This window comes from Akebia trifoliata, chromosome 12 (assembly GCF_017979445.1).
Source record: "Akebia trifoliata isolate Shusen 1 chromosome 12, ASM1797944v1, whole genome shotgun sequence".
NCBI lineage: Eukaryota > Viridiplantae > Streptophyta > Magnoliopsida > Ranunculales > Lardizabalaceae > Akebia > Akebia trifoliata.
This window is the reverse complement of record NC_141386.1, coordinates 27633733-27657457: the sequence shown is the minus strand read 5'-3', so window position 1 is coordinate 27657457 and position 23725 is coordinate 27633733. Positions and strand designations below refer to the sequence as shown.

Genomic DNA, 23725 nt, shown 5'->3' with positions numbered 1-23725 from the left:
TTTTTAATTGACACATGGCATGGTTTTTATTTTGGAGTACATAATAAATTAATATGAGAACAACTCTGTTCAGAAGAATTCGCAAACTAGAATAAAAAGGAATTCCATCAAACAATTTCTTGAATAGCCAAGAGGTAAACGATTGGATGTTATATATTTTAGTTGTCATTGTAAACTTTTGATTTTGTTGGTGACCATAATATGCCATTAAAGTCTAATTGAAACAACCTTTTAACCTATGAAAAGCTTGAGATACTTAAAATGTATAATTTTAAAGTACAGATTTATAAAAAGTTCAACATTTGGGTTTAATACCAGCCTTAACTGACTTTTCTAGTAAGAAATGAATATTTTTTTTGGAAATCTAAATGAATTATGTTGCACAGCCTGGCAATGATCTGAAATATACCCTATGTCCTAACTGATCTGAAAAATATGAAATATCGGATTTTCGGATCAGATTCGGATTGAAATCTTAGATCGAATATAATTTCTGATTGGATTCGAAAGGACTCCAATCTGCTCTAAAAAGTCAAAAATCCGTTCCGAACATATTTTTATTTTTCTTAATTTTATATAAATGCATATAGATAATTTTTTTTAGTCTTTTTTATTTTCCTCTATATTTGTAGTTGGAAAGTAAATTTTATATGATTTTATATTGTTAATGTTTTTTGAAGATTAATAATTTTTAAATGAGGCATGTGTTCAGATCGGATCGGTTTCAAATTAAGGATGAAAGGAAACGGATTGGATTCGATTCACATATTCATTAATCCATTTGGATCAGATCAGTATTAAAGTGGTACTGATCTGCTACTGAACCAATCCGTTGCCAGCCCTATGTAGCATTGCGAGTAGAGATCCTCGCCATTAAGACATAAAATGGGTCGGACTTGATCCGAAATCTGAGTGATCTAAAAATCAAAATTAGCAGATTTGGATTCTTAGAGTAGATCGGAATAAAAAAATTCAATAACTGACCCGAATCAAGGGTGATTTCTAATGTAAAATTCAAAATAAACAAATAAAATAATTAAAAACCAACTCTCTAATTACACATCAAGGCCACTATACCCTTCAATGGAGAAACAACAAGCTTAACTTCTAGAGGAATCTCATTTCCAATTTGAGAACACAAATTCCATACAATTCAAAAATGGCACCATGAAGAGAACAATTAAAAAACCTATCTTCTCCCAAACCTTAATTTACCATTCCCAGACCAAAAAAATTAGAAAACTTCAAAATATATTACAAAAACTATCAATAATCTTCAAAGATATTAAAGAACAGATAAAATAAAATAAAAACGAAATCAAATCCCGTAATAAAAAGGGTTCGAATAGGGTTATGATTCGAGATCGAAGCAAAGAAAACATGTCATGATAAAATTCTGAAAAATGAGAAAAGCCATAAAAAAGTGGTAGATCGAGGAAATTTAAAAAAAATTAAAGAACAACTTTTTATGGAAGATTATTAAATTATTCAGTTTGGCCATGTGTGGTAGTGATGGCTACCACCTAAAGAAACTCAACCCCATAATTTTGGCTATTTGGTGCAAGCCTCCAATTCTCATGAGAGGAGGTTTCAACTCTCTAAAAATATCAACAACCCTTTAGAAAAATCAAAAATCATATTGAAGAAATCAAGTCGGCAATAAGCATAGTTGCATACAATTTAAACCTGAGTATAGTAATAAAATTCTGCAATTTTTTGAAAAAATGGCGATTAAATCAGGATTTTAATAATTGATTAAATCATGAGTTAATCAATGATTTTTTTTTGAAAAAAATTACATATTACTTTTTTTTTGTTTTTAACATTTTTAAGTATTATTTTTTTTTTCATTTAATACATAAAAGACACACACACATATATATAACATACATAAAAACTAAGTAATAACAATCATTTTTCAAAATATGGGTTAGAAGTTATTGAGCTGATTTTTTTAGAGGATGATCATGATCTCTCTCTCTCTCTCTCTCTCTCTCTCTCTCTCTCTCTCTAAATATATATATATGGGGCGGTTCAAGGGACATATGTAAAACATATGTAAAAACGATGGTTTTTCAAAATATGGGTTAGAGGTTTTGGATTGAGCTGATTTTTTGCGAGGATGGTCACTATGATGAGAAGATCATCCTCACAAAAAATCAGCTCAATCTGAAACTTCTAAATCCATCAAAAGTGATTTACACATTATTGGCAAAAATTGACAAAAAATCGACGGTCCACATTTTAAATCACTTTTAATGAGGTTAGAAGTTTCAGATTGGACTGATTTTTTTTTTCAGATGATCTTCCCATAAAAAAATCAGCTCAATCAGAAACTTCTAATTCATATTTTTAAAATTTATTAAAGTTACATTGTTTTTACATATGTTTATATATATATGGTCCCGTTCAGCACCAAATATTTTGGCCAACATTTTAGCCAATCATTTTTGTCCTACATGAGTTAGAAGCTTTGGAATGGGCTGATTTTTGGTGAGGATGATCTCTTCTTCTAATTCATATTTTTAAAATTTATTAAAGTTACATTGTTTTTACATATGTTTATATATATATGGTCCCGTTCAGCACCAAATATTTTGGCCAACATTTTAGTCAATCATTTTTGTCCTACATGAGTTAGAAGCTTTGGAATGGGCTGATTTTTGGTGAGGATGATCTCTACGATGAGGAGATCATCCTCACCAAAAATCAGCCCATTCCAAAACTTCTGGCCCCATGTTTACAAGTTGAAAAATCGTGGACCGTCCATTTTTTGTAAACCATTTTTGATGGGGTTAGAAGTTTTGGAATGGGCTGATTTTTGGTGAGGATGACCTCTTCAAGAGGTCATCCTCACCAAAAATCAGCCCATTCCAAAACTTCTAACCCATGTTTTGAAAAATGTTTTGCCAAAATGATTTTTGGTGATGATGATCTCCTCACTGTAAAGATCATCCTCACCAAAAATCAGCCCATTCCAAAATTTCTATCCCCATGTTTACAAGCTGAAAAATCGTGGACTGTCCATTTTTTGTAAACCATTTTTTATGGGGTAAGAAGTTTTGGAATGGCTGATTTTTGGTGATGATGATCTCCTCACCATAAAGATCATCCTCACCAAAAATCAGCCTATTCCAAAACTTCTAACCCATGTAGGACAAAACACGTAGGGTAAAGTGTAGGGTAAAGCGTAGGGTGTTGAACAGGACCCATATATATATATAGAGGGGATGGTTCACAGGACAGACCCGAAAACATAGTTAAAAACGATGTGGTTTTGACAAAATGTTGAAGAAACTGAATTCCATCATTTTCTACTTCCCAAAAATCATGTCTTGCCTTGAGTTAGAAATCAAGGGTTAAAGATGACTGATCTTTTGAGATCTCATGATTATCGTAAAAATCATATCTTTTTCTACTTCTCCAAAATCATATCTTGCCTTGAGGTTGAAGACTGAAGTAGAAATCAAGGCTTGAAGATGTCCGATCTCAAGATTATTGTAAGAAAAAAAAACACTAACTTAATGAGATTGTTAATAAACCAAACCCATCTTTTTATCAAGAATGTAGGCTCAAAATGATCTATATTTCCCACCAAACCAACCTAAACAAGCGCCCCAAGTCGCATAGACGTGTTCAATCTGTAATTTTTCCCCCAAAGATGGCCATTTGCCGCACTCTTTCTTTTCAATTCAAAAGAATGAAATAAATTAAAAGGTTATAGGTTACAACATCAACTTGGCAGGATTTAGTTAGAGCCAACCTTGATTCAGATAATTTTCTTGTTTCCGAGTAAACTCACTCAATATACAATTGGAGTCCAACAATAAAAGGTGGGCAGTTTTCCATGACCTCAAAAACTCCATGAAACATTATAAAGTTTTGACAAAATTACATGGGCGTCTACTAGGTAGACTGGAATCGAACTCAGTTTCAAGGTTCCGATGGGGGAGTGCTCTTATGTAGAGCTTAAAGAAACCAATTCCTTGTTCAATTCATTCAACAATCCGTAAATCTCTCTTGATTGAAGATGAGATTGGTCATCAACTATGAACCTATGTACAAGTCCATCGATCTCAACGGAACTCCATCCAGGAACTGTGATCACTCCCCTCTCCAACATCATTTTCCTTAGCTTCAACACACCTTCCCACCTACCCATGGTGGCATACACGTTTGCTAGAAGCACATACCTTCCACTATGTTGAGGTTCTAATTCAATCAAATGCTTTCCCACTCTTATCCCCAACTCGACGTGTCCATGGTTCAAGCACCCACGAAGCAAAGCCCCCCAAATAATCCCATCTGGTTCCATCGGCATAGATCCAATCAATTTCTCTGCTTCTTTGATTCGTCCTGCTCGAGCCAATAAATCAACCATGCATCCATAATGCTCAATCCATGGGGCAATGCCGTACTCCTTTCTCATACCTTGGAAAAACCTCCATCCTTCATCAACCAAACCTCCATGATTACAAGCGGTAAGAATCCCTATAAATGTTATAGGGTTCGGTTTGATTACACCCTTCTCCATCTCCATGAAAAGTTCGAGGGCTGAGTCACTGTACCCATTAATGGCTAGACCCATGATCATCGCGCTCCAAGCCGTCACATCTTTAAAGGGCATCTTATGGAACACTTGTTCTGCAATTTCTATGTACCCACATTTCGCATAAAAATCTACCAACGCCGTACCCATCTGGAGCCCATAACCAAACCCGTTATGATCTATGTAGGAGTGGATCCATTTTCCCTCTTCAAAAGCACCTAAACCAGCACAAGCATTAAGGACGCTCACAAGAAGCGATCGGTTGGGCTTTATACTCGAACAACACTTTAACTCACAAAACAATTCAATTGCCTCATAAAAACAATTGTTTCGAACATACCCAGATATCATAGCACTCCAAGAAACATCATTTCTTTCAGGCATCTGGTCAAATAGTTTCCGAGCTTCGTTAATCAGTCCATGATCACAATAGCCAGTAACGAGGCTAGTCCAACAAACTATATTTCTATTCAAAGTTTCATCGAACACTTGACGAGCGAGCTCCATCGCTTCATACTTCGAATATACCTTTATCAAAGAACTTACAACATAAACATCGAGATCCAACGCAAACTTCACAATCTGACCGTGAACTTGAGACAACAAAGATAACCCATTGCACGCCTTGATCAAGATTGGGAAGGTGTGCATATTGGGATCGATTTCTTTACTTCGCATTTGAGCAAAAATCGAGAGACCCTTTTCGGGTTTGGAGCTTTTCGAGTAACCCTTAATCATAGTGTTCCAATTGAAGACGGTGGGAATCTTAATTTGGTTAAAAAGAGATTCTGCATAATTCATATCGCCATTTTCGGCTACTGCAACTAATGTTAAAAGCCTGCTCGCGACGTAAGTGTATCGAACCAAACCAATTGTGATCAATTGAGAGTGAATCTCCTTCAGTTTTTTATTACTTGAACAACATCTCTCCAATAGATTTAGAAATGGACGATCTGGTTGGGAATCACATGTGGGTTTAGGGTTTGATTTTGAATAAGGAAGTTGGAGAGATCCGTTGGTGAAAACGCGGGTAGATTTAAAAAAGCTCTTACTCATACTTGGGGCTAATAAGCTTTAGGAGCCATTTTTTGAGTTCGTGGGTTAACCAAATTTTTTATAAAAAACAAAAAAGAGAGAGACAATCTATTGCCACACAAAATTTTGCTAAACCCACCCCAATTCATACGTAAATCACTAAGGCCATCTTTTGGTAATATGCCAGCTTTTGAGATTATTGAGAGCTGTAGCTGTCATGGTTTTTAAACTTGTCCGAGATTGAGACGTATTGTCTGAGTTAACTCGGTATCGAAGTCCAATGAGACCAACTCATAAAGTGTTATGAGACGATCGCGTATCGTGAAATAAATTAATCAATACAAACAAGTTAAAACCTCAACCCTCAATTCTTTCACTCTCAAATCGATTTTTTTTTTAATTTTTTATTTTTTTGGATTCATTTTTTTATAGGAATTTTTTCAGAATTTTTAAATGGTTAAAAACCATTGTCTAAATATTGAACGAGATGAGATGAGACGTATCGTCCGAGTCAACTCGATATCAGAGCTAAATAAGACAAGATGTGATACCGAGTTTAAAAACCATGGAAACTGTTGGAATTGCTGCTAAAAAGCGTTAAAGTCAAAATTGTATTTGATAAACTGTAATTAAAAATTGGTGGTTGTTTGTAAATTTTTACTATTTTGTGTTTGATAAAAACAATTGTAACTATTGGATTCTGATAAATTGATGGGAATATTCTTACCTATAAATAATGAACATATGTTTATTTTTATTAGATAAGTCAAATAAATAAATATTAAATTATAATTAAATAAAAAAATTATCTAAATATCAGTACATTATAACTAAACATACTATCAATTTGGTTGCACTCACCATCTTTAATGAATCTCTCAATCTCATTCTTCTTCTTATTATTATTACTCGCACAATGTTTCAATGAGGGTTTTAACCAGGATTTTGACGCAAATGGGTTACTTTTGATTTGGATATCGATGACCCTAAATATGAACGAATTATATACAATGATTTTGATTCCACTCTTGAAGGTCAATTGAGTCAACTTGACCACACAACGTGCCAACCTTGATTAATCAATTAAATATAATAACTAAATATCTTCATCACTTTTAACATTGTTTTTAAACTTTAATTTCTAATATTCTAAAAGAAGGTAATTAAATATAACCGTTCTATCGATAAGTTATCCTAAACAAGTTTTTGTGTCGAATTACCTCAAATTCAATCAAATCAAGTCCAATTATATGAGTTTAGAGTTGATTCGATGAATTTTAAAACATTTCCCAAATCAGTTGACCTATCAAAATTGATTTTGAATTTTAAGTGATTATGTAAAAAAATCTCCTACCATGAATATTTTTTGAAGAAATATTACGAGAGATTTAAAATATAATTTACAGACACGTTGTAATAGATAATTTCCACACACACAAGTAAAACAATTGTTTTTTTTTTCCTTCTATGAAATAAATTGTTTGTTTCCAACATGACATAATTGTTTATTGGAGAATGCTAACGGACGTGTTAGCATTATCCAACACTTTTTTTTTTTTTCAATAATACCCCTTCTCGTTTTGTCTTTTAATGAAAAATACACAATAACTATTTGTTTACATAATAAATGTTACTAGTATTTAAGTATTTTGAATTAAAAATCTTTTGTTGTAATAAATGCTTTGACAATTAATGTCAACATAATAAATACATTTATTAATTAAATAATAAATATACTTATTGTGAAAAAGACTAACAAACCCTTTTTTTTTATTAAAATACAAAACAAAGAAAGGTATAATTGAAGAAAAAAAAGTGTTAAGACAATACTAATCTCCACATGAGATTTTGGATGTTAGCATTCTTAGGTTTCTTTTTTACATTTTGGCAAATCAAGTTTTGATCTAATGCTTGTGTATTTATAGTACACAACTCATAAGACTTCACCAACTCATTGTAGGGTTTCTAGTCCTTGAAAAATGCCCAACAGCTAAAAATTATCAATCATTCCAACAAGAAGGGAAAGGATGAAAGAAAAAACAAAAATAAAAAAATAAAGTAGTGTTTGTCAGGTTGGAGTGCAATCTGTACTAGGTGAACTTCAATCCCTTAAACCAATTTAATTTAATGGGCACAACAAGGATTATAATAATCAAATCTTACCAAGGGGTTTGCAATTGTTATAGGTTTTAAATATTCCTCCATCTTGAACTCCACATTTGATAGGGTTTGAGATTTCTGAATGTCGTTTTAGCACTCGAAAGCATTTGATCATTTTATTACTGATATAATAATGAAATAAAACCAGTATAATTCAAACTTAGAAGCCAACTCCAGATTTCTGGCATACACTTTGATGATGAATTCAAGGTTATGCAAATTATAGTTGCAAAGGATATAAAATATGAATATGAAATTTAGAGATTAGTACACACTTAACAACAATAAATATTCAATTGGGATGAATTTAGTTAAAAATTTATACATATTTTATGTGATGGTACGTTCTTTGTACTAGTTGCATTGTGAAAAATAAGTATAAATGTCTAGCTAAAGAGAAATAGTGTGCATGTTTTCATAGAGCACCACACAGCGACCTACGTCAGTGCTACAACAATAACATCACCACCAATGAAACCTTGTCCCAAAGATTTCAGGTTCGCTACACGAATCATATTCCTCCATTCCACACTGTCCAAAGCCAGGTCTTGTGCTATTGAGAGGGAGTTCACATCCACTTGCACTGTTTCCATCCATGTTCTTGTGGGGTTTTTTCTTTCTTCCTTCTTTTAAAACAACCAGAATATTTTTTTTCTGAGGCTGTAATCAGCCTTTGTTCAACACGTCCAAACCATCTCACTTACTTCCCTAATAGTTAGCTAAGGGGCTCACTTACACCTCTTCCTTCTACTTGGCATCGACCAAACAGTAAAAAAATTAATCTTATTTTTATAAAGACCATTTTCCCTTGGGTTCATGTGCAAGAATGTGAATGCTTAGATGGGGGCATTTTTAATTATTATTTATCATTTTAATTTTTTTTTTTTGGTAAAAAAGATAAAATGGGAGGTAGATTTAAATAGTAAAATAACATCTGAATTTTATCGGAGTCAGTGAAAGGGGAGTTAAGCGAAATTATCAAAACATTGGGGGTCAACATGGAATTATGTCAAACTACAGGGTGTCAAAAGAGTAATTTACCCATTGTATTTTATCCCTCCATAATCAGCTTTTGACACAAATGAACCACCCCACACATCATATACCTTTCTCTTCCTGCACCCAATCATCCTCAAAGAAGCTTTGCTTTGATGGGTCTTCTTTCCACATAATACTGATTACAGCAAGTCAGCAATACATTCAAACAGCCATGAACTATGCCATCCCAAAAATAATCCATGTTAAATAACAAGCCATATAGTTTAATGAATAACATAGCATCTCCAATAAGAATTATAGAATGACCTATCAAGAAACAATTAGTAGTAGATTACAAACAGAGAGCACTGATGCAAACATGACCATAGTTAATATATATATTTTTTATGTTCACTCTTGAGAGATGAAAATGAGTTGTTGCAATACCATGGTATGTGATTGGGCAAATTTACAGCCTAAGTGATACCATATAGATGCCATTATACAGTAAAAGACCACAAATTAAGACCATACCTAATGATCATAGAAGCGGGACAGGCGCCTCCGATAACTGACAGGCAAGAAAAACATCATATAAGTGAAAAAGATGAAACAACAAACAATACAATACGTTTGCAAAAAAAAAAAAAAATGGTACAATTTTACTAATAAAACAGAATTGACATATTAAAATGACCATGCTGATATGGGTTGGAAACCAAGGTGTGTTTGGGCCTCTTAGAGCACCCAGACTATTCCTCGGGCCAAGTGCAGTCCCCTCCCCAACTCTTAGATGGTTAAGAAGAAAGTAAGACTTGCACTCTAAGAAGAACAGTATGTGAGGATGCATTACGAAAATATCCTTAGCTGACCTGCGGTGACTGGAGCTTCCCCTCGGGGGGCCACTTGCACTCACAAACTCATCATCGATCTCATCGACTCTATATTCTGCAATGTCTACAGATGTCACTGAACCCTCATCAGAATTTGAAGTATCAGAGCTCGAGTGACGACGTCCTCTCCTTGTTTCAACGGCTCTTGACCTTCTTCGGTTTCTTGATGCCCTAAAATTGTCAAAGACCTGATACAAAATACAAGAGGTCCACCAATTGCCTTCATCCCCGGGGAAGTCCTCAAACTCATCTTGTGGTTCATCTTCCCCATATTCAATAACATAGTCCCCTAACACAACCCCATGTGGTACTTCTGAATGAATAGTGCTCAAAACATCGATGATCTCAGAGGATTGTTGAAAATTATCCCAATCAAGTTGTCGAACGGGGTCTATCTTTGCGGGGCGAGCGTGAGGGTGTTTAAGCATGGCGTGATTCTGAAGCTCCAAGTAGTTGCCTGTGTACGCACATTGCTCCTCTTCACAGCACCGTTTCTTTTTGTCCAAACGCACACGAACTTCATCAACAACAACCCATCCTGTAACTTCACCTCTACACAACGGGCAAGTCGGCAGGTCGTTTCCGTGCAATTTTGTTGGTTGGATGCTTTCCATAGATGTTGTTGTATCTGATGTTGAAGGATCTTTTGCTACTGTTGACATCCCATATGCCATTTTGAAACGATTGAGACAATTTGAATGCGTGTGGTCTGTGTCGCACATGAATGGACGACAACCTTTATCGTAAGATGAGCATTGGAGGAGAACTCCATTGTGAGGAAAATCCAAACATATGGGGCAAATCACATCTTCCCAATTGGTACTCAACTGAGTATGCTCCATCTTTGATGAGTTGGGTTGGAGCTCTTTCCCATGTATAATGACAGAAGCCATGAAGAATCACCTACACAGAAATTCTAACTAATGCAGCTTTCCCTTTCAAGTGGGGCTTAGAACATAAGACCTCATGGTTGTAACACCAAGTGTGATGCAATTAAGCTTCTTAGCTCCAGTCCTAACAGGGAAGTTGATCTGGTTTAAATATAAATACTAAATCTGCACAAGATAATTTGTTTACAAAAAAAATCTTAGCGGAGACAAATATGGCAGATGTGCTAAAAAAATTACAAAACAAAAATAATAAAATAAAGATTAAAAAAAGAAAAAAGAAAAGAAAAAAAAGAGAGCATCTTCATAGATTAATGATTGTATATATAAGCAAGTGAGATAGTGGTTAGTGATATGTGGGTGAAGGCAGGTATAGAACCCAACTTGTGGTATCATCCCTCACAGACTTTAACCAACTTAGCAAGTTGGCACCTTGCTTTATGGATTAGTGACTACTTAAGCTTATTATGAGCAAAATTCTAGACAATAAAAATAAACTAAATGCAATAATTGAGTGCACAAAAGTGTGTCAGAACAAAAGATGCGGATTCAGGCATTCTTTCTAAAATCATTTCTTCTGTTAAATCATACTTTTATGCACTTTATTATCGCATTTTATTTTGGTCTATTGGATAGACAAACAGGATTCACGCAGCCAACCCCAAATTTTTGGGTAGGGCTTCAAGGATGATGACGACGAAAGCCAACTTAAAAAAAAAAAAAAATTCTTGTGTGACTAATGTATAGCATCATAGGCCAAAAAAAGCAAACAGGAAACCAATCAACCAACAAAGACATTGTTAATAGGAAAAGTCTATCTAATGGGGAAAAAATTTCCCATAAGTCGTTGCTTGACAACTGGCAAGGATATTCAACATCCAAAGGAAGAAAATATTGGCAGGTTTGAACAGACTTAACCCACCAAGGAAGAATAACAAAGATAAAAGTAAAATAACTTTTTTTATTGATATAAAATTCATTAGCAAACTAAGGACGTCAAGATGACCAACAAATACAAATAGAAGACAAGGAAAAAAAGAAAAAAAGCATGATAACAAAGCCACTAATATCAAAACATGCACGCTCTAGCCCATCTAACCCCTCCTCTCCTGCCACCACTCCCCTAAAAAAAGGAAAAAGAATGCTAATGATGATATCCTCTTTCTTCATCTAGTTTGCGGCTCTTAGTAAGATTTCACAATGGACAACACCATGGCAAGGGATTTTCCTTTTGCAAAATTCTATTTTTTTAATGTAAATCAAGTGGGGAATCGGTTGATCATTTTTTTATTCATTGTTCTTTTTTTAATGAGTTTTGGACCCATTTTTTTCCTTGTTCCGAATTTCTAGGTGTTTTCCTTCTTCATTATTGGTCCTGTTTCAAACCTAGCACCTGAAATCAAAATCTCATAAAAGAAGAATCATATGGTCTCTAACCCCATTGGCTGTTTGCTGGGGTATGTGGTCAGAACAGAACAATAGGATCTTTGAATTGAAGGCGCATCCACTGCATGAGGTTTTGTACACATCAATATGTTTTGGTATCTTTCACAAAACGTTTAAACATGATGATACATTTCCAATTTTTTAACATATAGTAATGTTTATTCTGGCATGTTAAAAAGCCAACATGTTTCGGTCCAAGCATTCTTAGAACAAAATGAAACTTGGAACCATGGCCATGACTTAATGTACTCAATCCTTAGGTGAGCTTCGTATGCTTCTTGTGTTTACTCTCCTAGAATACCCGACTAAATAATATTGTACGTGATTTTTTTAAAGTGATGATATGTGATTTGGAGACTCAATCTCAGAAATGTTTGTCAACATGTACAATCTCTATCATCTAAGAAGGTACGGACATGGCCCGGGTATGTCATACATAGTCACCAAGTCGGAGTTTGGGAATGAGTCGACAAGGGAAAATTTTGAAAATACAGTAAAATCGAGAAACAATCGCAAAAAAGAAATCGAGCTAGGGTTAGGACCATGTAATTATTCCTACAAGGCGTTATTTTCATATTATATAATCAAATACCAAGTTAAATTACAATAACAAATCACCAAACCCCACATTAAATTACATAAGTAACCACAGGTCTACAACATAATCAAGGTTTATATTGTTCAAAATATAAAAAAGATAACAATCATGAGTGTAAATTAAGATTCATCAATTGATCAAAATCAATGTCATCTTCATTGGCATCCTCACTATCTAACATTTCATCGGTAAAATGATAACCATCATCTTTATCAATGTCATCTTTTATTACTAGTACATCAAGGACATCTTTTACTTTGTCCGATTTAATCACAAGTTCATGATTTAATCGTGATGTTCGTAAAAGTCAAGACTTAATGAAAAGTCGCGATTAAATCGCTAAAGGAAAATGTCATGATTTATTTGCGAATTTTTGAATAAGTCGCAGTTTTGGTGACTATGATGTGCTTGGCTGATCAGCATCTCAAGGCGTAAGCCTCGAGGTGAAATGCTGAAGCCTCAGATTCATGAAATTTAATATAAAATATAAATAAAAAACAACATAACAAAACAAAACAAAAAAAAAGTAAAAAATAAGTAATAGAATAAGTGTATGGTCATAGGAGAAAGCTCATGTCCTGACCATAGTAACAAAATTCGGATTTGGCTATCGGCGAGGGTCCAATTCGGTTAATTCAGGTAAATTCAGAAAATTTTCAAAATAAATTCGGGAAAATTTTGAAAAATATGAGAATGATTATATTTTTAATATAATAATAAAAATAATTATTTTATTAATAAACTAATAAAAGTTAGAATTTTAAGTATGGTCATTTGAGTATTTATATTAATGTTTTGAATTTGCACATTTTATGGGAGAGGTATTAAAGAATAAAATAAAATTGGGGTGAAAGGGCATTAAAAAAGAAAGATTAGGAACTTTAAGAATGAAAGAATTTTATGGGGTGAGATGGTATTAAGAAAGAAAGGTGTGGGGTATTAAAAAAGATACTTTTATCATTTGGTGACAGACACGAAGAAAGAGAGATGACTGGGTCCTCAAGGTATCGTCCCAAAAGTCGGAGTGTATTTAAAGTCCATGTACTGGGTTATAAAATAAAATTCATTTGTTTTACTTTTATACACGTGATGATGGTAGAGTTGGGGAATAGAAGTATAACAGTAGTAGCTGAATTAACCGGCTTTTACTTTGAAGCAGCAAATCTTCATATTAATAGGTGATTTAAAGTATCACCCGATTAATAGCTGATTAAACTGGTCGACCCCTTGTTTTATGAATTTTTATGATTTTTCGGAATTATTCGACGAATTTTGTGGCTATGGTCCTGACAGCATTTTAGTTTTTTTCTTTTTTCCTTTCCTTTTTTTATTGTTGTATAAAAAATATAAATGAGGATTTGTAAAGGGATACCTCAAGAGTTGTTCTTATCCAAAAAAAAAAAAAAATCTCATGAGTTGAGGTGTGTGTTTATGTTCCTATGCATCTCATTTATGCCTCATGGCATTCTTTATGTGCCTCGCCCAAAGCTCACATGTCTTTAAAAATTTTGTTAACAAACATAGCATCTAATCTTAAGAGGAAAAAGATCCAACGTCTATTTCCTACACGTATAGCATCCATTTTGAAGTGTCAATGAGACACTCCTAGGCCCTGCTTGGTATCACGGAAAAACACCGTATTTACACGGAATAAAGATTTATTCCCGTGATTTAAGCTTCCCAATGCTTGGTTGCATCGTTTGTATGCCCCCCCCCCCCCCCCCCTCTCCAATAAAATGAAGTAAATCAACATAGAAAGGATGCATTTCATGATATTCTTTTGTGGAGAAAAAAGTTGTGAAAAACTTTGCAACTTTCTCTCCGTCTTCTCAAGTCTTGACGCACAAACCAAAAATAGGTACGTACTACTCTCTATCTTCTGTCTCTCTCTAACCGAGCTAACCCCCCTCTCTTTGAACAATCTCTCTCTCAATCACTCAATCTCAACCATCAAAATAGAAAAATATGAGCACAACTATAATCTTCTATCTCATGGGTATAACCCTTGTATTTTTTCCCCCCAAAACCTAGCATCCTCAAACTCCCCCAAACCCTATCTATGTTCAATCCCTCTTGCAATTTTTTTCTCCCAAAACCTTTTTCTTTCTCCTCTTTCGTCCTTGTTTTCCTAACTCATGCTTCAGGAAAACAGAGCATCACCCTCTCTCCCTTTCTCTCTCTCTCTCTCTCTTCCTCCTCCTCCTCCTTCCATGTTTCCAATAACCCTTTGAAATCATAAAGAGTAAGAAAACAGAGCACATGTGTTGGGTTAGCCAAAGGCTAGAGCCAAATTAAACAACTTTCATTATTTTATTTTATTTTATGAGAGCTTTGGTCTGGGTTTTGCAATGTTTTTTTTGTTTTTTTTTTCGAACTTTTACTTACGAAAAAAACTAATAGAAGGATCAATTGGTAGAATTTTGCATGGGTCTTATCAATTTGGAAAAACATATTTAGGAAAGTTTTTAGATTATAGCTTATATTGTTTAAGATAATATATATATAGCATTCACCTTGTGAACCAATCAGTCGCAAATCTTGTGTTGTTTTTCCAGAGATAATATCAAGCACGTCAGTAGTAAAAGGCAGTAAACACCTGTGACTGTAAAAGGTCGTAAACTCAAAGATTTGCGTTTTATGACCTTTTACAGCGTAACAAGTAGGGTCCTATTGTCTTGTTTTTCTCATTCCAAAATCCAAATGATGTGTTTGTATAATCTATTCGAAGTGTATTTCATGTTTGTTTGTTGCGTACAGACTTACGGGAAGGCATTTTACACCTCTACCCAGTGCCTCCATCTTATCAATATCCCTGTGTGATTCCATATGTGCTTGTCTATAGTGTCATTCCACACAACCACTAATGAAGCTGAAGCTATTTAGCACATAACTGCATCTTCTGATTTGCTCATCTAATTACATACCAATATCTTAATTATGGAAACATTCAATCATGAAAAGCCCGAAACTCCAATAGGGTAATAATATTATTGGAAAATATATTATCAGATGAACATCTCCAGATGGATAGAATTACATTAACCAAGCATGAATCTTGTTCCACCATTAAAATAATGTAATTGGCAATTAAATTCTATCACACAATAACCATTAAATAAAAAAATAAAATAAAATAAAACGCTATCAAAAGTTAAATATAGGAATGGAACTACACAAACATCAATATCTCCTTTTGAGAATAAGATAAATCGAAATTGGCAAAAAAAAAAAAAATTCGTCGAACTTTAAGAAACTACAAGCAACCTAATTCAATAATTCTAATAGCCTCGAAACCCGATCCATACATCTAGAGTTTCTTGGAAGAGCTAGAATTCAAAATCAAAACTGAGTCGAACTAACAATCAAAAACAATAAATACGAGAAAAGTGCACAAAAAAATACAACACAAGACGACGAGCTGAGCATTTATCGATAATAGAAGATTAAGGGATCGAACCTTGAATTTGTCGACAACCATGAAGGAAATTCTAGTCACTAAGAATTGAAACCCTAAGAGAGAGAAAGTGAACCCTAGAACGCAGAGAGAGAGAGAGAGAGAGAGAGAGAATCAGTCGTCGTGGTCCTGATTTGGAGAGTTACGTTTTCACACTTTCACTTGAAAAATAGGACTCTTTCTTCATTTTTTTTATCGAGAAAAAAATACCCGGTACATTGCGGGCCACCAAAACATTTGGTTACGTTACTTCTATTTTTCTATTTTACAACGCAAACACGTATATTTTTAAAATTTTTTTTTTTTTAAATATGTATAAAAAAGTCCCTTCTAAAAAGCTTAAGGACTCTATAAACTATAGTATTCACTGTATTAAATGAGTCATGTTGAGTAACATTGAAATTGACATCATTTGAGACATTGGTGTGCACATAACCGTAGATACTTCTCACTCGTATCTCGATGAAAGCATCCATGGGTCTATAGACTCATCCACCTCAGCAATGTCTGAAACGATGTCAATGTCAATTGTTACTTTAACATTTTCCTTATTAAATATTAGTTTAAAAATGATTTTTGAAGCGAATATGACATAATTACCTACCCTTTCAATGATTTTGAATATTTAAAGAAATGTGTTTATTTGAAAATATTTGAGGTACTCCTATGTTTTAAAATTAATGACATTAATCCCTTGACTATGGTCATGACTTATAGACCAATGGAAAAAAATCATTGATTACTCTTCCCAAAATTAGTTATCTTTAACTCCAATGATGATGATGATGATGGAAATGAGTATGGTCATCATCAAATTGATTTGGTCTATGTATTTTAGATTTGAGTGCTGATTTTGTAACTCAATTTGACAGGGTAATTCAAAAATTCACTGATGTGGCAGGTTCAAGAATAATATATACTTTTCCCTCGGAATACACAACTACACATGTTTTATGGGGATGTGTGCATCCCGAGAAAATTTACGATTCTTGCAGGGTACATGTTAATTGAGTTTTTAAGTTTCCCTATCAGGTTGAGTTACAAAATCATTACACTTTATATTTACTAAAATATAAAAATAATTTTAAAACTCGACTTGAATTTTTATCAAATTGATTCAACTAAAAAATTAGCAAGTCGATTCAAATAAGTTAAATAAAATTATATTGAATTTATGAATAACTTTTAATAAATACTTTTTTATTTTTCACTGAAATATTAATAATCAAATAAATTGGTCAAGTTTTTAATTTGACTTGGTATATTTTTAGATCAAACCACTTTTTAAAGTTCTGACAAGGGTATTTCATGTATTTTTCTTTTAAAAATCTTTAAAAAATTCTAAATAGATTAATATTGTATTAAGTGGGACTTAAATGGTTCGTATTCTTTATTAAGGGACTATTCAGTGCATATTCTCAATAAACAGTCTTTCATAGGCATTGTCCCTTTTTTTTGTCGTGCTGGAGTGATACTAGAATTGACATTGTATCACACATTATTGACATGGAGCTGTGCACAGATGTTTCTCATTCATATCTCAATGAAAAGCATTTATGGTTTCGTACATACATCCATGACAACAATGTGTGAAACAATGTGAATTTTTATAGAAATGGTATTATAGACACCCCATTTTCGTATTTGCCTGATTAATCAACTCGCCAATCCGATTGCGACGGTTTCTAATGATGGATGAATATTTCAATATTTTTTGTTTGTTACTAGATATGTTTCAGAAATTCAGATGAGATATCTTAAGCGAACAAAACTTTAAAAACTACGCTACGCTAGGAAATATAACCCAAAAATATAGAAATTATCATTTTGCAACAAAAAAAAGTTTTACGAGAAAAAATTACTAAAAAAATTATCAAATTACCAAAATACTCCCGACATCAAAACATCCTTAGAGCCTACATTACACTTAGGAAAACCCTTTCGAACACATAAAACAATAAATTAAAATCAAATAAACCATTTCATCAACTTTCATCAAATTTGATAGAATAACGAAAATACCCCTCATAGGGTCCAAAATCATTTCAAATCGAAAAATCTATAAATGACACAAACTGATATTCCCATTAAATTCCTTACGAAAAACTAATTTCAAAACATCCCAAAACATTAAAAAACGACTTCAAAACGTAAAAATCCTATTTGAGGGCAAAACGATAATTTTCCAACCCTAAAAATTCAAATATTCGAAATTAATAATTACAATATTAATGAACGTAAAGTGAAACTTTAATAAATTAAAATAAAAATTTTAAACAAATAAAATCAATTAATTAAGCCCACGGGTCAAATTTTAAATGGTAGCCCACTTGTTCAAATGGAGCCCTCCTGACATTTATTAAAAGACCCCTCCATCTAGGGGCTTGAAGAATTAAAGATATAATTAGGAGGGTTCTCCAAAATACTAAAAAAATATTCTTTCATTGTACGTAAAAATTAAAACCTTAATTCCAAATCATAAGTAAATCCTAATTTAACTTATCTAAAAGAAACCTAGTCAAACTAAAAAGTTCCCAAAAAATTCTATAAATAGGAGCCTTCACAATCCAATCTCGGAGGTCAAGAGAAATCCTAGGAAAAAGAGGTCAGAAACACCCCTAACCTTTCCAAAACCCTAAATCTGAAGTCCCAACTCCCTACTTAACATTCAAACCCTAGTTTTTACTCAAAAAACACCTAGAAATCCTTAAAAAACATTTAAAAACCTTCCAAAAAAACATCCAAAAAAATTATAAAACACTCAGATTTAGGAGGAAGATACCTCATCTTAGAAATCGGAATCGAATCCAGTGACAGAGAAAAAGTAGGAAAACTCATACGAGGACGCTCTCCGCTAGTTCTGAAGGAACTTATTGTCGTAATCACCCAGGTAAAATAGTCTTTTTTTTATTTTATTTTTTGTTAGATTTTTTTTAGCAATGTGATTTTTGGGAAAAAGTATAGACCGACGTTTGCCAGACAGGGTTGGTGCCTAACACCTTCCAGTCTCGTAATGTGATCCCTGGACCTGTTCTTTTTGAAGATCAATATTTTCTTATCTATTTAGAGTCAATATTCGGTTCCTAGACCATAATAACTAGGTGGCGACTCCCAAACACCCAAAGAAGCGGATCCGCAACCCGCGGATCGAGAGTGCTTCCAAGTATAAGATGTTTTTGACAAGTATTATCAAAAGAGTAAGATTAAAAAAATGGGTTTTTAGTGTTTTGTACTCCCAACTTTCACAAGTTAAGAGTTCATACCTGATCTCTTCTAAATTGGTACTTTATCCTCAAAAGTTGCCACATCAGCAAGATGTAAACTTTTATACCCAAAATACCATTTACCTTGATCCAACGCTAAACCTGCTATTGTTGTCCTTTGCAGGAGTAATTATTACACTTTTGGATAATATAATATATTTCTCTCACCTCACTGCCATTTTCGCTAAAACTTTTGTCAAAATAGTTGAATTTCAAACTGAAAAAGCAACACATATATCATATTTTCTTTGATTTTTATCAAAAAAACTAATATAAACTTGAAAAAGAAACACTGCAATCATCATCGTATCTCTGAGGTTTGAACTGAGACAAACAGAAGATGAAGAAATAAAACACAAATACAAAAAAGAATATGACGTAAATTTGATTTTGGAAAATGTGAAAACACTTTTTTTATGAAGTATATTACTTTAATATAGTAACATAATTTATTTGTAAAGCAACGCATTATCTAATGATATCAAATTTTATAAAAGCTCCTTGTGTATATCATTGTGTCATGCTAAATCGTCACACATTTTTCCAGATGTGAAACGTGTCTTTGATACGTCACATCAATTTTGAATTATTTCAAATCTTTTTCATAATAAAATCTGTATAAATTTAATGAAATTGTAATTCAACTACTTTTATTTGTATCACGTATGATAATCGTGCGCATTGATCTTGTTCAAAGGATGTAATCAATGTTGTTAAATGCGATCATTATCATTCCAATAGGAAAATATTTGATTATTGGAGCAATAAATTCAAGTATTTTTTTAATCTATATTCTCCTACAAGTATCCTATTTCCACCCCCTATTTCTGCATTATTCTAAGTTTTTTTTTTTATTCTTTCACTAGTATATATATTCTCTTTAAGTCTTATTTTTTGAAAATATTGAGTTTATGCATTCTAACATAGGATCATAGTATCCAATAATTAAACTATTAAAGCAGAGTTCACTTTAATTATCTAGAACTAGAACTTGATAGTTAAAGTAGGTCACCTTCGTATCATGAATAGTTTACATATTACTGACTATTTAGCTTCTTAAGTTTTTTTTATTCTTGTTATTAAATGACTAAATGTAATCAATTTTATTCCATTTGAAAAATGAGTGCTATCCAAATATATTGTTACAGGTTTATTTTTATTCATATATATTTTTAAACATTTTTCCCTTTTTCTTATTTTTTTACTTTTTTTTAAAAAATAATTTTTGTGTGCAATATGTGTCTGCATATGCGCATAACATATGCTATTTGATAACATTGGATGTAATATTAGTATTCAATATATTCTAAGGACTTTTTTTTTTTTTTATTTAAAATTTGCCATAAAAATCATAATGAATTTTTGCCGTCTTATTAGAGGAAGTTATAAAAGTTACCAAATTTTTTTTTTTGGCTAACCGAGTGTCCGGACCAGCTTATGCGCACTACAACTAATCTCGGGGAGGACTACCACAACAACCCACCGCCATTACCAATTATTACTAAGGCACATTACCCATTACCATATCGTTCGTTAAAAAAATTCAAAATTAATCACATCTTCTTGTCTTCTCATCTCTATCATTCTCTCTTTGTTCTTTTTTTCACTTGAACTCGGAATTTTTTAGAGTTTGAATCAACATTTTGAGAATTTCTGAATCGAATGGACAAGGAAAAATGAAGAAAGACAAGGAAAAGACAAATCAAAAGGAAAATAAATCAATAATTAAGAGTTTAGATTTTTTATGGATTAATGATAGACATTGGTTTTGTGTTTTTCTAGTATATTTCATTAAACATTTCTTAGGGTTGTTATGTAAAGCAGCAAAAAGAGACTACCTTTTGATAAACAAAGAGACTACGTCTATGCATTTTCTTATATTATATGAAGTTATCACGGCTCCTATAAAAGGTACTACACTTTTATAAATGGATTTTACACCTAGACGTTTAAGCTTTGGTACAATATTTTGGCTCTTTGGTAATATGTTGTTGCAATTTTATAAAATATTATTGCACTTTGGAATAATGTTTTGGCACTTTGGTACAATTTTGTTGTGCTTCGTTATAGTCGATTTAACCTTTTTTTTTTTTTTTTGCTATAGAGAGAATAAAGAATCCAAAGGCCCACAGTAAGTGTGGCAAGAAGAAGATTGTGAACTTTTATAATTGAGCAAAGAAAGAAAGGATTTGCTCAATCAATCAATATTTTCTCATTTTTTTTAAATGCCTAAAAATCTTATTTTTGTTGGAGATATTGTGGACGGTCTACTGAGGGTTCACATGGTTCCATATAAGTTTAGGATTGGAAAAGTTGTTATTCCAATAATTGAAATCGACATGGCCCTTATACTAGGGCTTAAGTTTGGAGACCCTAGAGTCACTTCTTCTAGTTTTGATGTTGAGGTGTCTTTTTTACGAAATACTGTATTCAAAGATATTCCTCATGACCAGAAGAGACTAGAAAAGAAAGAAATTTGAAGAAGCTTTAAAGCGTGATATCTCTAATAGTGTGTTTCTTAAATTGTCCATGCTGTATATTTTCTCTGACTTTTTGTTGGTGAATACAAGTAATTCGATATATTAGAAGTATGTTCACCTTACTGATGATGTGGTGAAATTTAACAACTATCCATGGGGAAGAATTTTTTTAATCATTTACGGAATAAAGATGTGTATAACGTTTACTGATGCACGATGGCCTTATAGGTTTCTTAACTCATTTTATCAATTTTGTACAATACACTCTTCATTTTAATTATTTTTATTAATTTATTTTATCATATATTTTATAGATCTAGGCATTCGAGCATGTTCCAAAGTTAGTTTCAGAACTTGTAAATACCACCTTTCCACGGATACTGAAATGACAACCCCATAAGTTTAGGAGGGATTCAATAGATTATGTGAATTTTTTTTTTTTTGAAAGAGCTAAGGTATGTGATTTATTAATTATAATAAAAATGTGATCAGTTTTTATGTTATATTAAATTGATTAGTTTTCATATTTCTTACTTGCAACCAATAGTTAGGGTTGACATTTTAGAGATGGAGCATGGATATGGGGTTCTAATAGATTTGGGGTTCTAATAGATTTGCTAAATGTATGTATATCATATTGAAATGTTTACTGTTTGTAAGAATAATAATATATTCTATATTGTACTAATCTATATTTGTATGATGTGTTGTTAGGCCCAGAAGAAATTTAATGAAGAGGAGGATGAAGAAAGGGTAAGAAGAAGAAGTCTTGTAGTGCCTTAGTGAGGAGAATGTATGAGTATAGGGTTGTTGCATCGAACAACTTCAGAATGTTGGGGAGAAAATTGATGCAATCTTTTTTTTTTTTTTGAAGGTAATGAGGGGTATTTAGCGGCCCCCCAGCTGACAAAAGAAAGTTACAATCTCACATAAGATTTGCCCACGACATCCTCATTTACAATGGAATGCAACTGAGTTGGGAACTTAGAAGGAGACAAAGTTGAACTTTGAAAGGATCTAAACCATGATGCCAAAAAATCTGCAACCTTGTTTGTTTCTCTATAGATGAACGCGGATGACATCTTGAAATGACCTTGAGAACTCTTTGATAAAGTTGATCATCCTCCTTGCATACCAAGGCATAACAGCTTGACTCGAGATAAATTGGACAACAAGCTTAGAATTAGAGTCCACACACAACTTGTTAACTTGTAAGGAAATAGCCAACTTCAACCTTTCTTTAATAGCCTGAAGTTCACGCATTAGAACATTGTCTCCCATAATGCAGCTGGCATGAGTTGCTAAAGGAGATCCTTGATCATCCCTTATAATGGCCCCTTGGCCCCCATAAAGTCCTCTAAGAGATCCATCCATATTAAGAGCGAGCCATCCCCAATGAGGTTTTTTCCACTGGCACCTAATACACTCCTTGTGGTAGAATGTCACACTCATCGCCCAAGAGTCAAAAACTGTCTAGAATAAGGCATGTCTTCAACCTCTAACCTTAAGTAAGAGAATCTCAATCGAACATCATTAGTCAGTCTTTTGATTTGAGTAGCTGGCAAGTATTCATTTTGAAAAATTCTCCGACATCTTTCTATCTATACATGGTAAATGAATGCACAAAAACTGCTTCTTCTGACCTTAATGGCCGGGTGATTACCCTTCTAATTTCTTGTGATCCACTCAATTTTAGATTTCCACGAGGAAGACACTCTCGTAGTGAGGGATCTTTTGAGAATATTGATCCATAAATGTTTGGTAAAGGGACATGAGCAGAAAAGATGGTCTATATTTTCTTCATTTGTGTGACAAAATACACAATAGGCCTGATTAAGCTTACCTCTCCTGACTAACCAATCTTGGGTTTTAAGGCTGCCACTAAAGCATATCTGGGAGATAAAACGATGCTTGGGGACCACTTTGTTGCTCCACACAATCTTGGCCCAATCCTTGTTGTTAGCTTCCTAACAAAGAAAAGA

At 33.1% G+C, this 23725-nt stretch overlaps 1 protein-coding gene and 1 pseudogene across 4 annotated transcripts; both read right to left on the bottom strand.

Annotated features, from left to right (window-relative positions):
- Positions 1-3848: 3848 nt before the first annotated feature.
- Positions 3849-5723, bottom strand: LOC147389248 (pentatricopeptide repeat-containing protein At5g66520 pseudogene; annotated as a pseudogene).
- Positions 5724-8593: 2870 nt separating this feature from the next.
- On the bottom strand, positions 8594-16157 carry LOC147389247 (E3 ubiquitin-protein ligase, putative (DUF1644)). Of its 4 annotated transcripts, none has more exons than XM_086418457.1 (4): positions 16004-16157; positions 9595-10670; positions 9257-9293; positions 8594-8959 (listed from the first exon to the last, which is right to left on the bottom strand). In XM_086418457.1, the coding sequence occupies exons 2-3, from the start codon at positions 10506-10508 to the stop codon at positions 9257-9259; spliced, it is 951 nt and encodes a 316-aa protein (XP_086274583.1). In that variant the 5' UTR covers positions 10509-10670; positions 16004-16157; the 3' UTR covers positions 8594-8959. The 4 variants fall into 4 exon arrangements, with proteins under 4 accessions (XP_086274583.1, XP_086274582.1, XP_086274581.1 ...); XM_086418456.1 differs by having other exon boundaries at positions 8594-8918; XM_086418455.1 differs by having other exon boundaries at positions 8948-9049.
- Between the last annotated feature and the right edge of the window lie 7568 nt (positions 16158-23725).